At 34.5% G+C, this 11,592-nt stretch overlaps 2 protein-coding genes and 1 non-coding gene across 3 annotated transcripts; 1 reads left to right on the top strand and 2 right to left on the bottom strand.

Moving 5' to 3' along the window:
* Positions 1 to 667: 667 nt before the first annotated feature.
* Positions 668 to 3,809, top strand: LOC139847431 (uncharacterized). The gene is made up of 4 exons (XM_071837102.1): positions 668 to 1,180; positions 1,525 to 2,665; positions 2,757 to 2,903; positions 3,002 to 3,809. The coding sequence occupies exons 1-4, from the start codon at positions 1,127 to 1,129 to the stop codon at positions 3,496 to 3,498; spliced, it is 1,839 nt and encodes a 612-aa protein (XP_071693203.1). The 5' UTR covers positions 668 to 1,126; the 3' UTR covers positions 3,499 to 3,809.
* On the bottom strand, positions 3,810 to 3,882 carry TRNAV-UAC (transfer RNA valine (anticodon UAC)). The gene has a single exon. It is a non-coding gene; the product is annotated as a tRNA-Val (tRNA).
* Positions 3,883 to 4,511: 629 nt separating this feature from the next.
* LOC139848395 (probable pectin methyltransferase QUA2) lies at positions 4,512 to 9,999 on the bottom strand. The gene is made up of 9 exons (XM_071838130.1): positions 9,841 to 9,999; positions 8,722 to 9,441; positions 8,498 to 8,633; positions 8,134 to 8,374; positions 7,617 to 7,842; positions 6,849 to 7,024; positions 6,322 to 6,625; positions 6,024 to 6,162; positions 4,512 to 5,084 (listed from the first exon to the last, which is right to left on the bottom strand). The coding sequence occupies exons 2-9, from the start codon at positions 9,435 to 9,437 to the stop codon at positions 4,920 to 4,922; spliced, it is 2,103 nt and encodes a 700-aa protein (XP_071694231.1). The 5' UTR covers positions 9,438 to 9,441; positions 9,841 to 9,999; the 3' UTR covers positions 4,512 to 4,919.
* Positions 10,000 to 11,592: the final 1,593 nt, after the last annotated feature.

Genomic DNA, 11,592 nt, shown 5'->3' with positions numbered 1-11,592 from the left:
ATTTATATTAACATTTAACATTATAATATTATTTATGAATGATATTTTATATAATATAAAATTAATTTACAGTGTTACGTATAAATTATATGATTACGTTAATATAATATTGTAGAATATTATATAAACGACATGCTTATGTTTGTCAATTGAATTTAAAATAGTTATCTGATAATCCTTATAGATATTTAGATGTTTCTGTCATGTTTCATTTGAGATTTTGACATAATGAAATTAGTTTGTAGTAAAAACATATATAATTAGATATGCACATAAAATATTATTCTTAAGAGTCGGTTTTAAAGCAAGTTTTTAGGGGGCTCATATTTGATGTTTTATCGATTATTTGTCAACTGAAGTTGAAATGATTCCAACGAACAGACTCATAATCTATGCGTTAGTATTCAATACTAATGTTTTTGATTAAATGTTATAATTAATAAAAGATTTTATCATCGTAATTGTATTATTCATTTAATAAGTGTTAATATTAGCTTTATCGATTATTAATTTATAAAAATGTCGTGCAACGCACGAGTTATAAAACTAGTATAAATAATATAAACGGTGAATAATAAAATAATAATAAAGGAAATAATAAAATTGAATTTGTAATGCTATATTACAGACGTTTGATGTACATTCTGTCTTGATGAATCATAATTTCTAGTTTATTCCGCCGTATACCACTTATTTCCAGCTGGCTACTTTTTTGGAAGCTCTAATCACACCATCACTCTGGCCGCCGTTACGGTCGTGAATTCCGTTAAAGCAGTTACCGGAGCTCTTTCTCCGACCAATACCTTTTCAATCTCTGGCCACCACCTTTTTCCTTTTTCATTCACTTCACCTTTATCCCTTCTATCCCAATTACCCATTGATTACGGCTAATATTTCATCTTACTTTTATTCCATTATTATTCATCAAAATTAAATCTTTTTATGATTATTTCACCTTTAGTTATAGTACAACAATCGAATCTTTTTTATCGTGGGGATTATTTGATTATTTATTTTTACTCCATTGGTTATTGATTTTATTAATTATTAATTTCTTGTGTGGGTTTCGCCTCCATAATATTGAATTACTTAAGACTTCACTAATTACTTCACTAATTATATAAGAATGCCGATTTTTTGTTGCTTTACTTCATTGGCTAGCAGAAAGGAGAAAAATAAGGTGATTTTTTCATATTTGTTCTTAACTTGATTAATTTGTTTATCGAATCATAGGTTATTTGCTAATTAAGTTGTATCATAACTATGCTTTTTTGTTTCTCCATCAATGGTGATTAATTTAGTTAATCCTGTTTGATTTGAATTTGGTTGAATGATTACTAATTAATTGCTAAAACCAATGAATCATATCATATACTCCGTATTATATTATATACGATTGTTTTAAGAATATTCAATGACGAGTTCAAATGGAACATGTACTACTAGATGCTGTAATTTGACCATGAAAGTCAAAGGTCTCATGGTTTGGCTTATTTTGACTTGATATGTTGTTTATGATGTTAGGAAGAGGATGATGATAAGATTATGCAAGTCAAATTACAACACTTAAGAAAATCTGTAGTTACTATAAACCCGGAGTCAAATCTAAAGTCAAAGTCAACATTCAGTGTTGACTTACCCTTCACTGTCTCCAAGGGTTCAACATGCAATATCAAGGTGATCAACCATGAAAGTTCTGTAAAACCTCAAGTTCCAGAAGAACAAGAAGAACAAGAGGTGGCATATGAAGGTGAAGATGAACATGAAAATGATACCAAGTCCAAATTTGAAGAACAAGATGATCATCTAAACGATTGTTCGGATTTAGAGATTAATAATGATGGGCATTTAAGTGATCCGGGAGCTTCAAAGAAACCATTTTCAGCTTCACCGAAGCTAAAACGATCATGCTCGAATCTAGAAACGAAAAGGGTTATCTTGAAAGACAAAATCGTTCCTTGTGAATCTTTTGAAGATTTGCAGAAATTAGCAGATGGTTGTATGAGTCCGGTCTCCGTAACTAGTCATTGTAGTGCCGATAAAGTGATTTTACGAAAGTGTTCTTCAAGTCAAATCTTGCCATCGAAAAGCAGAAGATTATGGTGGAAGTTGTTCTTGTGGAGTCATAGGAATCTGCACGAGCCGGTTAAAGGGATTCAAAATAAGCTCATCGCGATCAATCAACAAGGTGGTTACTCTTCAGATACTCTTGAACCAAACCGAAGACTCGAGAAGTCAAAGTCAAAGTTAACGTCCTCGAAAGTAGTGAAAGTCAACAATGGGGACCATAGATGGAATTCATTTCATCAAGGTTCTGGTTTTTGGCCACAGAATCAATGGATGGCGTTTCCAGCAGGCTCGCCATCATCGTCTTCATTAACAAGAGTTGATGAATGGGTTCAAGAAATTCAAACAGAGCAAGTGTTCACAAATGATAACCAAGAAGAGAGTGAAATTACGTTTCCGCCCTCACCGGATAATGGTAAACCGCCAGCTACTAGAAACAACGATATTCCTGAAGAGATTGCATATGCTAATAGGGTGATACAATCTCTAAATTCTTCTTCAACGGTTGCTTACATTTCCGGAATTGGGCTAAAGGTCATCCCTGTTATTTTGGCCTTTTCGAGTCTTCGATCAGTCAACTTATCTGGAAATTCAATAGGTTTGCAAACAACCCGTTATCCGAGATTTTATTTCGAAGGTTGTTAAATGCAAGTATAACTAATCTGTGTAGCTTTTATGATGTTTGGCAGTGCATATAACACCAGGGTCCTTGCCAAAGGGTCTTCACATTCTTGATTTATCAAGAAACAAGATCGGTGTAATCGAAGGCCTTCGAGAGCTCACTCGGTTGCGGATTCTCGACCTTAGCTACAATCGGATTTCACGAATCGGGCAAGGTAAGCAACCCAACTTATCTTTGAGTAACATTACCATTATAAGTATATAATCCAACTTATTTGTTTGATCTTTACGATTCGATGCATGTTGTTTTCAGGATTATCGAATTGTACCCTAATTAAGGAGCTGTACCTTGCGGGAAACAAAATTAGCAACGTCGAAGGACTGCACAGGCTGTTAAAGTTGATAATCTTGGACTTAAGTTTCAACAAGATTACAACATCAAAAGCACTTGGGCAACTAGTGGCTAATTACAACTCTTTGCAAGCTTTAAACTTGTTGGGTAATCCAATACAAAGCAACATTCATGATGATCAATTAAGAAAAACACTTTGCAGTCTTCTTCCAAAACTAGCATACTTGAATAAACAGCCTGTGAATCCACAAAAGGCTCGAGAAGTTGCTAAAGAAGCGGTTACAAAAGTTGCACTTGGGAATGGCAGTTTAAGTGGTCGAAGACGAGCTGCAAAGAGGATCGGAAGTGGTGGACCGTCTTCTGTCAGTCGGCATCGTGGTGGTGGTGGTGGTCTGAAAGGTAATGCGCTGCATGGGGTGAAACCCAGGGCCCACCACCGGTCTGTGAAGGGTTTGTAGATTGGTCATGGCTTGTGTAAGGTGTGGATCGTCAAGTGTTGAAAATCATTGTTTTGTTGATGATTAAATTAAATTTTAAATTGAATTGAATAAATAATAATAATGGGGAGTGAACAGAGAGGTTTCTTTTATGTTCCACCACGTGTTTGGGATGCTCTATTAATTACTACTGTAGTACTTTGCATGTCCACTGTAGGTCTGTTAGATGCATATTACAAGTTTAGTGCAAATAGTAGATAAGAAACAAGAATGTATATGTGAAAAAAAGTATGTGTATGACATAGATCAGTAATAAAATCTATAAAAATTTATGCAGCTGCCCGGGATCGAACCGGAGACCTTTTGCGTGTAAAGCAAACGTGATAACCACTACACCACAGCTGCTATTGTGTGACATATGAGATTAATATTTATTAATTCGCGTTATCAACAGCCAATGTAAATAATTACTTATTTCATTAGATGTTAAAAATACCAGAAGTTGAGTTTTGTTTTCTTTCAGTTTTATTAATATGAATAGCCTTGAACGTGTCGAAGTCACCAGAATATTAATTATTCTTCAATCGTGTTCATGTATTCAATTCAATACTTAGTGTGTACAAAAAGGATTAATTAGGTGGATGTGTGAGTTTAACTTTGTTATTCAATCCATGTTTTTCCACTTGTAGTCTGTAGACACACTTTTTTTATGGAATGGTTAGTCGCATCAAGATGGAAAAATATTAAAACGGCTTTTAGTTTTAGTTTTTAACCACGTACTATAACCATATGTCTAGTGGTCATCTAGTTCTCAATGAAGCACGAGACTCATGTTCCAATCTTAGTAACGTTCAAGATCGAATGAATTGGGCTCTTGACTAGAGGGGGCGCCAATGTGCGCAGTTCACCCGATTACGAGTCGCGTCGCGTCGCTCGGGGCTCATCACTCGGGAGTTTTACAAGCTAGCGGAAACTCAATGCGGTTGTCGGCTAGAAAGGTTTCCTGCGATCCTAAAAAAGTAGACGGGGAACTATATACAAGGATACAAACATAATTCAAATTCATTAATGAAGTCGAATATATGGTGAACAACATGAACACCAACAACATCGTAAAATCTCCTTCCAAGCCTTTGTATATATTTAACACTAACTAATGCAAACTTTTCTGCTTATTTCTATCCCATCCTCGTTATCTAATTCATCTATTTTGTTCTATACTTTATAATAAAGAAGACATTAACTAACAAAAACAAGTGTAAAATTGCCCCACCTATATAATCTTCGTGTACGTGTAATTACATGGCTCCCAAGTTTGCCTTACGGCTCCAACGGGAATTGCTTTTCAGCTGAATTTTGCTTCCTCTTTGTATTGCACTTCTCATGGTGGTTAAAAGCTCACTTTCTCAAGTGAAACGTGTTCCAAATTGATATTGATTTGTTTACGAGGAGTTTGATCGTCTTTTTATCAACGGTTTTTGGCAGACGAGGAGTTTTTCATCACTATTGCTCTCGATATCTACAACTCGTGCTTCCCATTTTAGCCTTGTAGTGATTGTTCTTGCTGTTTCGATTAAAGATGATGTGTCACGTAGTATCACCCAACCCTGCAATTCATTTTCATTATGAGTTACAACGATATACGTTTTCCTATTTAATCTGTGAAACTCAATTCGGCTATCTATATCTAGAAAGAACCATCCCAAGATAACTTAGTGGTTGGCTCTATATATCCTCACATGGGGTCTCAGGTTCAAGCCTCACTAGCAGAATATTCTGGGGTGACAAGGGAAAAGAGTCAAAAATGGTCACAGGCAGGGGCGGACCTAGTGTGTTGAGTGTGGTGGCACGGGACACCACTGAAATACGCGATGTAGTGGAAAAATTTTGGAGTTTTTAACTAGTGACACCAGTGGATAGTGTAAATTTTGTATGAGTGACACCATTGAAATAAAAAATCTAGTAGAAATTTTGTTGGGTTTTAACCGGTGACACCAGTGACTGCAAATCCTGGATCCGCCCCTGGTCACAGGATAAACAAGTTACACCGCATGCATCCAAGTGAAAATACTCGCCGGTTTCCCAGGTAGCCTTAACACAGAAAACCTTATTTGTTAACCCATTTATACCTTGAAAGGTGGAAACGCATCTAACTTTCTAGAATTAAGTATTCAAGAGGTTTTATAACTTTTTTTCAAAAAAGAAACACACTTTAGCCAACTTTTAACTCGTTTCGTTTTTCTTTAGAAAGACAAACCCACAATCTAAAAACACATACTGTGTACAGCCACCGTGAATATTAACAGTTTATTTTAATTGCTTGACTTGTTAAACCTGAAACATAATCCGCATCAAACAACTTGTACTTGAGCCATACGTCTAAAAACTTAGTTGAAGGTTGACATACTACACGTCTACACCTTAAAAATTTTCATTCATGTAACATACTAACATAGCATGAGATTAGTTTGTATGAGTCAAATAGCTTGCATAATTTATAATAACTTGATTTGTAAATGCTATTTATTGACAAATAATAAAAATACCTCTGGGCGGAGTATTCGGTCCATCTCAAAGAACATATCCATCATGCTGCAACGACGCTGCTTTGCAGTTTCAAGTGATAAAAGGCCTTCAGCATGAACCAGATCATAAGTTCTTGGATACGTCGGAAATGCTTCACACCTACAAGTTTCAGTGACATACTTAAGTAACCACTATGCATAAAAAGGTGGTAAAATGGGTAACTCAGGCGGGTCGGTTAACGGGTTCTGTACTTTTTTTGGACAGCATAAGTAATTTCTTATATTCTTGTATGTGAGAAATAGAGAAAACAGATAATACCAATCATGCAAAACGCCAAGAAACCCTCGGTCTAGAATAAGTGGTAGGTGATTGGGCCCACTGGTCGGAACCACATTCATGACCCATACAGATTTCCTAGCTTCCAATAAGGCGGAATTAAAACCACCAAAATGCGCATTCATGTCTAACACATTTCTGACCATGTTATAAGGTGGGACCGGATCCTCGATACCAGGTCTCTTTGGATGATCTGAAAATATAAGCGGGGACAGTAGAGACCAATAATTTCTGACTGCTGATTTCCAGTTAACATCATCATCAACAAGATCGTCAGAAACTACACCTGAGAATAACCGGATGAAAATAAGGGCATAATGATTCAATCTAGGGTTGTAATGCAACATAAATTAAGGTCTTATTGCATACAAAGATGATAATTTTGAATTGTAATATTGTGTCCCGGTGATCATCCACATGAAAGTTAGTAAACTTTTATGAATTTAACTAGATTTTATATATCAGGACTACAGATAAATAATTTCAACATAATCTGAGAAAAAGATTACCATGTATAGCTAGTTCTTTAGAGCTCAATTTGGATCTAGAAGGCCATTTTAGTCTTTTATCAATTGGAATCCATCGGCGACTGTGAGTGCCTCCAATGCATGTCTCGAGTAGATGATAATATGGTGATTCAATGTCACGACCCACATTGCACAACAAAGGACCAGATCCTTGACTCCTATAATGAATTTAAAGTAGTTTATAAGGAGACTAAGAAGACTCAAAAATCTAATGTCCTATTACTTTAGCATATTCTAACCAACACATGCATTATGTATACGCAGTGGACCATATGGTCCAGCTCTGAAAGTCCCATTTTATATGGTATGTGAGGATATTAAAAAGTAAATCTTCACCCATTTACTTAACCCGTTTGAAAAGAAATAAAGACCGGCCCACAAAAGCAAAACAAAAAATGGATATGCTTGTGACCTACCAGCACTTGGGAAATATGGGTGGGTGGTCAGTTGGTTACTGGGTCACTACGGGTAGCAATTTGAGTGGGCTGAAACAGATCAGGTTAGGTAAAAATGCATTCTGTCCTGAAATTTTTGGAAAGTTCTTAAAAAATAACTACTCTCCAATAGTAACTAACTTTTTGAATAAAACTAGTTTTATAGTGTCATGGGATACAGCTAAACTTAAATATAATGGATCAAATGGTTCATCGCTATATTGGTCAAAATTGCCATCTCCACAGGAATAAAAGTGAAAATGAAACGTAATATAAAAGAGAGAAAAAAGTTGAATTTGTATGGATTTATTATTACCTAGACGCATAACATTCTTTATTACTAGGCTTCTTCCATACAACCGTTCTGTCTTGTTGTGACAACAATTCCCAGCAGAGATCTTTCGCAAAATTACGCACAAAGTCCCACTTTTTCAAGTTATCGTTCTTTTTAACAGTAGCTGGTGTGTTCGCAATTGATGAGGTCCAAACGAAATAACCTCCAGGCCTAAGAAGCCGATCAACCTCAAGTAAATGTTTACCATCTGTGACAAATGACAAATAATACATTACACCTTTTTAATACAGTAATAATAAGCCAAAAGCATCAAACAACAAAAGACATATACTGTTTGACAAAGACCCTATTTCGATTTTCTGCAAAAGCCTTTAACTTAAACATAATTAGTTATTAAAGCTCTCTAATTTTGAGTATGTCTCCAATGTTCATTTATTCTTCATTTGTGTGTAATCCCATTATCATTATTCATGCACCACATAAGTCATAATCAAAGAAATTAAAAAGTTGGTCAAAAAGAAAATTTCTAAAATGGTACCTTTGTGGTTCCAGTTAATCCCATCCCAAGCACTGTGTACCATGTCAAATGAAAGTGACGGAAACGGCAATTTCTTTGACGTAAAAGAACCCACCATTGCAGGAAGACCTCTTTCAAGACTTATCTCTACTTGACTCCCTGACGACTCATAGTTTGCTATACACATTGTCAACACTTGCTTCCCAAACAAATGTGCTCCTAAGCTACCGAAACCACACCCTATATCCAATACCGTTCTAACCTGAATCAAAATTACATATTTACCCTTAGCAACATTGATCAAAGCTGAACGTATAACAAAAAGAAATACCCTTTTGATTTGCCAAACAAATAGGAGTATTTGTTAATATGTAAATAAACTTACTCCAGCTTGTACAAAGTAAGATTCGTTTCTTAAACCAATCATTTCTGCAATCTGATGTGAATAGTCTTCAATATTATCATCAACCATAGAAGATGCAAAACTAAATGAAATCTGGTCATCATCTAACAACATCATCCTGCAATCACAAGAATTTAAACACAAATACTTAGAAATTAATTCCATAATCTTCATTGGTTTAATTACGCAGAGACCTTCGAATTCACCTTTTTGTCAAACTTCCTGATGAAAGTACCTCATGTGCATTAATTTTAACATTATCAATCCAAATAACATCTCTTCCAGTAGGCCATCTATGAGGAATCTTATATTTAAAAGGAGCAAGAACCAAACAATTCTGTTTCGATGTAGACCCACAATGGCGGTCTTGTTCTCGACCTTCGGTGAAACCCATTTCAAGGTTTTCGGTAATATTAAAACAGGGTACATAATTTTCGGACTCTAGAGAGCAATAATCTGATTCTCTTATCCTAGAAGAACCAAGTGACAGCTCCCCAATATCCCACAAGTCTGACACAAGCTGTTCTTGAAGCCGTCTATACCCACGAAACGCGTGAGTTCTAGAAACGGTGGTGAGCGATAGAGTCCACCATAAAGACCCGGTAACAGCAAGAATTACAATTACAAATAAACTAAACTTAAGCAAAAATAAAGTCAATTTATAGCGACTGCGTGAAGTTACAGGGCTGAATGGATCAGCAACAACAAACCCGTTTTCGTAAACAACATTTTTGGATGGTGAATTAACTGAAAAAAGAAACTGAAATGGATTCCATAAATTTAAATGATCAGGGGATAATCGATTTTTATCATAATCATATTTTTCTGCTTTAACTTTCATCTGTGAGTCTTCCAATAAATCTTGAATGTTACCGGAATGTCTCCCTCCACCTGAATAACCTCGATGGAGTGGCCTTGACATCCTCCTAAAAAAAAAAAAATAATAATAATAAAAAATAAAAAAAAAAATTACATAATAGTCACAAAGTTCAAAATAAATACAGTAATAAAAAAGAAGAAAACACATATGAGATCTGTTCATACAATTAATTACTCCATAACATCCATAAAACCTAAAGTATTTGAGGTGAGATAGAATAGAATAGAATTTAATAACACCAACTAAAAATTCAATTCGATTCAATGTGATCACGGAAACCCCTAAATTAACAAAATCATCAAGAGGTAATAAATTTTAGATACATGGAAGACAAATTCATTAAAAGCACATTCAAAACAATAAACAAACAAAAATTAGTAAAATAAAAGTATAATTGGATAAAAACAAAAACAATAAATAGAAAATAGAAAATAGAAAATATTACCTCAATTAAAAGCAGAAATTTCAACTTAAATCCTGTAATTTAACCAGTTATTCTGCAATTTACCATCATTTTGTGTGCAGGATTTTGAAGAATATGAGTTCTAACTTGGCTCGTGAAGCTATTACTCAGTACTTCTCGCTTCAGCTATATAGAGATAAATATGAGAGAGAGGATATGTCGATATAGATATAGATATAGATATACGGAGTAATTTATTATATTTATACATAAATTTAAAATTTAAATTTATTTATTACAATATATATATATATATAAATATAATAAAATAAAAATATAGATTATATATTATTGTGACATATTTGTAATTTGTAAAAAATACAAACTGAAACACACAATAGAGAGTGACAGAATATCGATGTGTCAGATAAAAGGATAAATGATAATAATAAATAATAATTTTTTTTTTAAAATCAAACCTACGATCTACACATGAAATTACGAATATTTACGTCTCACTGTCAGCTAAGCCAAGGTTCATTTCTTAATAAATAATAATAAATATAAATAAATTAAATGTCAAAATAAACGCGGAAATAAAATTCTCTCTCTAACAAACATTACTGTTAACCCTAGTGGAATTAAGCCTAAATCATTACTCGCAAAGTTATTTAAAAAATTAACCACTGATAAATAGTTGCTTAGATTAAACATTGTTTAATATTTATACGATTAAAGTAGAATAAATTAAATTTAGGATCAGGTCCATAAATTGAGTGTAGAATTGGATTTACCTCGAACCACCGACTGCCGTCGTCACTATGTCGATATGCCGCCAGAATTACCGGTAAATATATATACATTATTATAATATAATATAATATTCATGTTTAAATGTATATAAAAATATATAAACTACGAGAGTGAAAGTGATATTTTAGGGTTCAAATTTCAATGTTTTACACCGGCATTGAATTGAAGGATTGCGTACAAAATTGGGCCAAACCACTAGCATGAAATAAACCCTGGAATTATCAAATGTGGAATTTTTGGAGTATTGATGGATGTTTAGGGGTAAAGTAAATGTGAAATTGTACGTTATAAAATATTTGGCGTTGAAGGTGCCAATTGCTTTTTCCCCGGTTTGATAAAATTGGTTATTCCCGATTGGCCAATCAAAAAGGCAATTAACTTACATAAATCGGTATACAATCGGTATGTATAAATGCAAATAACTCTAAAATATAAGATAAGTTACACAACAGGGTTAGACTAGAATTAGACTAGAATGACGTGCTTTTGGCTACAAATCATCCCCTACAATAATCGACTGAACACGAGAAAGAACGCAGCGGTCTTCAGAACCACATTTTCTAGTGCTAGCGTCCTTATAGTATTTGTTTGTTTGCTGGCACTGATAGTCTAGTCATTATCAGGGCCAAATCATAGTCAAAAGAAGATTTTTGATCCCGGCTTAGAAGGAACGCTAGCTATATGCTTAACACATGCAAGTCGAACGTTGTTTTCGGGGAACTGGGCAGAAGGAAAAGAGGCTCCTAGCTAAAGGTAGCTTGTCTCGCCCATGAGGTGAGAAGAGTTTAGAACAAAGTGGCGAACGGGTGCGTAACGCATGGGAATCTGCCGAACAGGTCGGGACAAATCCTGAAGAAAGTTAAAAAGCGCTGTCTGATGAGCCTGCGTAGTATTAGGTAGTTGGTCAGGTAAAGGCTGAATTTTGCTCATGACTGAAATAAATTTTATACTTTAAATTATTACAGAAAATGATTATGATTG

This window comes from Rutidosis leptorrhynchoides, chromosome 5 (assembly GCF_046630445.1).
Source record: "Rutidosis leptorrhynchoides isolate AG116_Rl617_1_P2 chromosome 5, CSIRO_AGI_Rlap_v1, whole genome shotgun sequence".
In the NCBI taxonomy this organism is placed as follows: Eukaryota; Viridiplantae; Streptophyta; class Magnoliopsida; order Asterales; family Asteraceae; genus Rutidosis; species Rutidosis leptorrhynchoides.
The sequence above is the reverse complement of the archived record's forward strand: the minus strand, read 5'-3'. Positions and strand labels throughout refer to the sequence as shown.

Bases quoted from the DNA above. Each gene is read 5' to 3' on its own strand.
- LOC139848395 (XM_071838130.1), bottom strand. From the start codon at position 9,437: ATGTCAAGGCCACTCCATCGAGGTTATTCAGGTGGAGGGAGACATTCC. The intron at 8,634-8,721 runs GTGAATTCGAAG...TTGTGATTGCAG, and splicing joins TCAGGAAGTTTGACAAAAAG to GATGATGTTGTTAGATGATG. The intron at 7,025-7,616 runs GTAATAATAAAT...AATTCATTATAG, and splicing joins AAAGAATGTTATGCGTCTAG to GAGTCAAGGATCTGGTCCTT.
- LOC139847431 (XM_071837102.1), top strand. From the start codon at position 1,127: ATGCCGATTTTTTGTTGCTTTACTTCATTGGCTAGCAGAAAGGAGAAA. The intron at 1,181-1,524 runs GTGATTTTTTCA...TTATGATGTTAG, and splicing joins GCAGAAAGGAGAAAAATAAG to GAAGAGGATGATGATAAGAT. The intron at 2,904-3,001 runs GTAAGCAACCCA...TGTTGTTTTCAG, and splicing joins GATTTCACGAATCGGGCAAG to GATTATCGAATTGTACCCTA.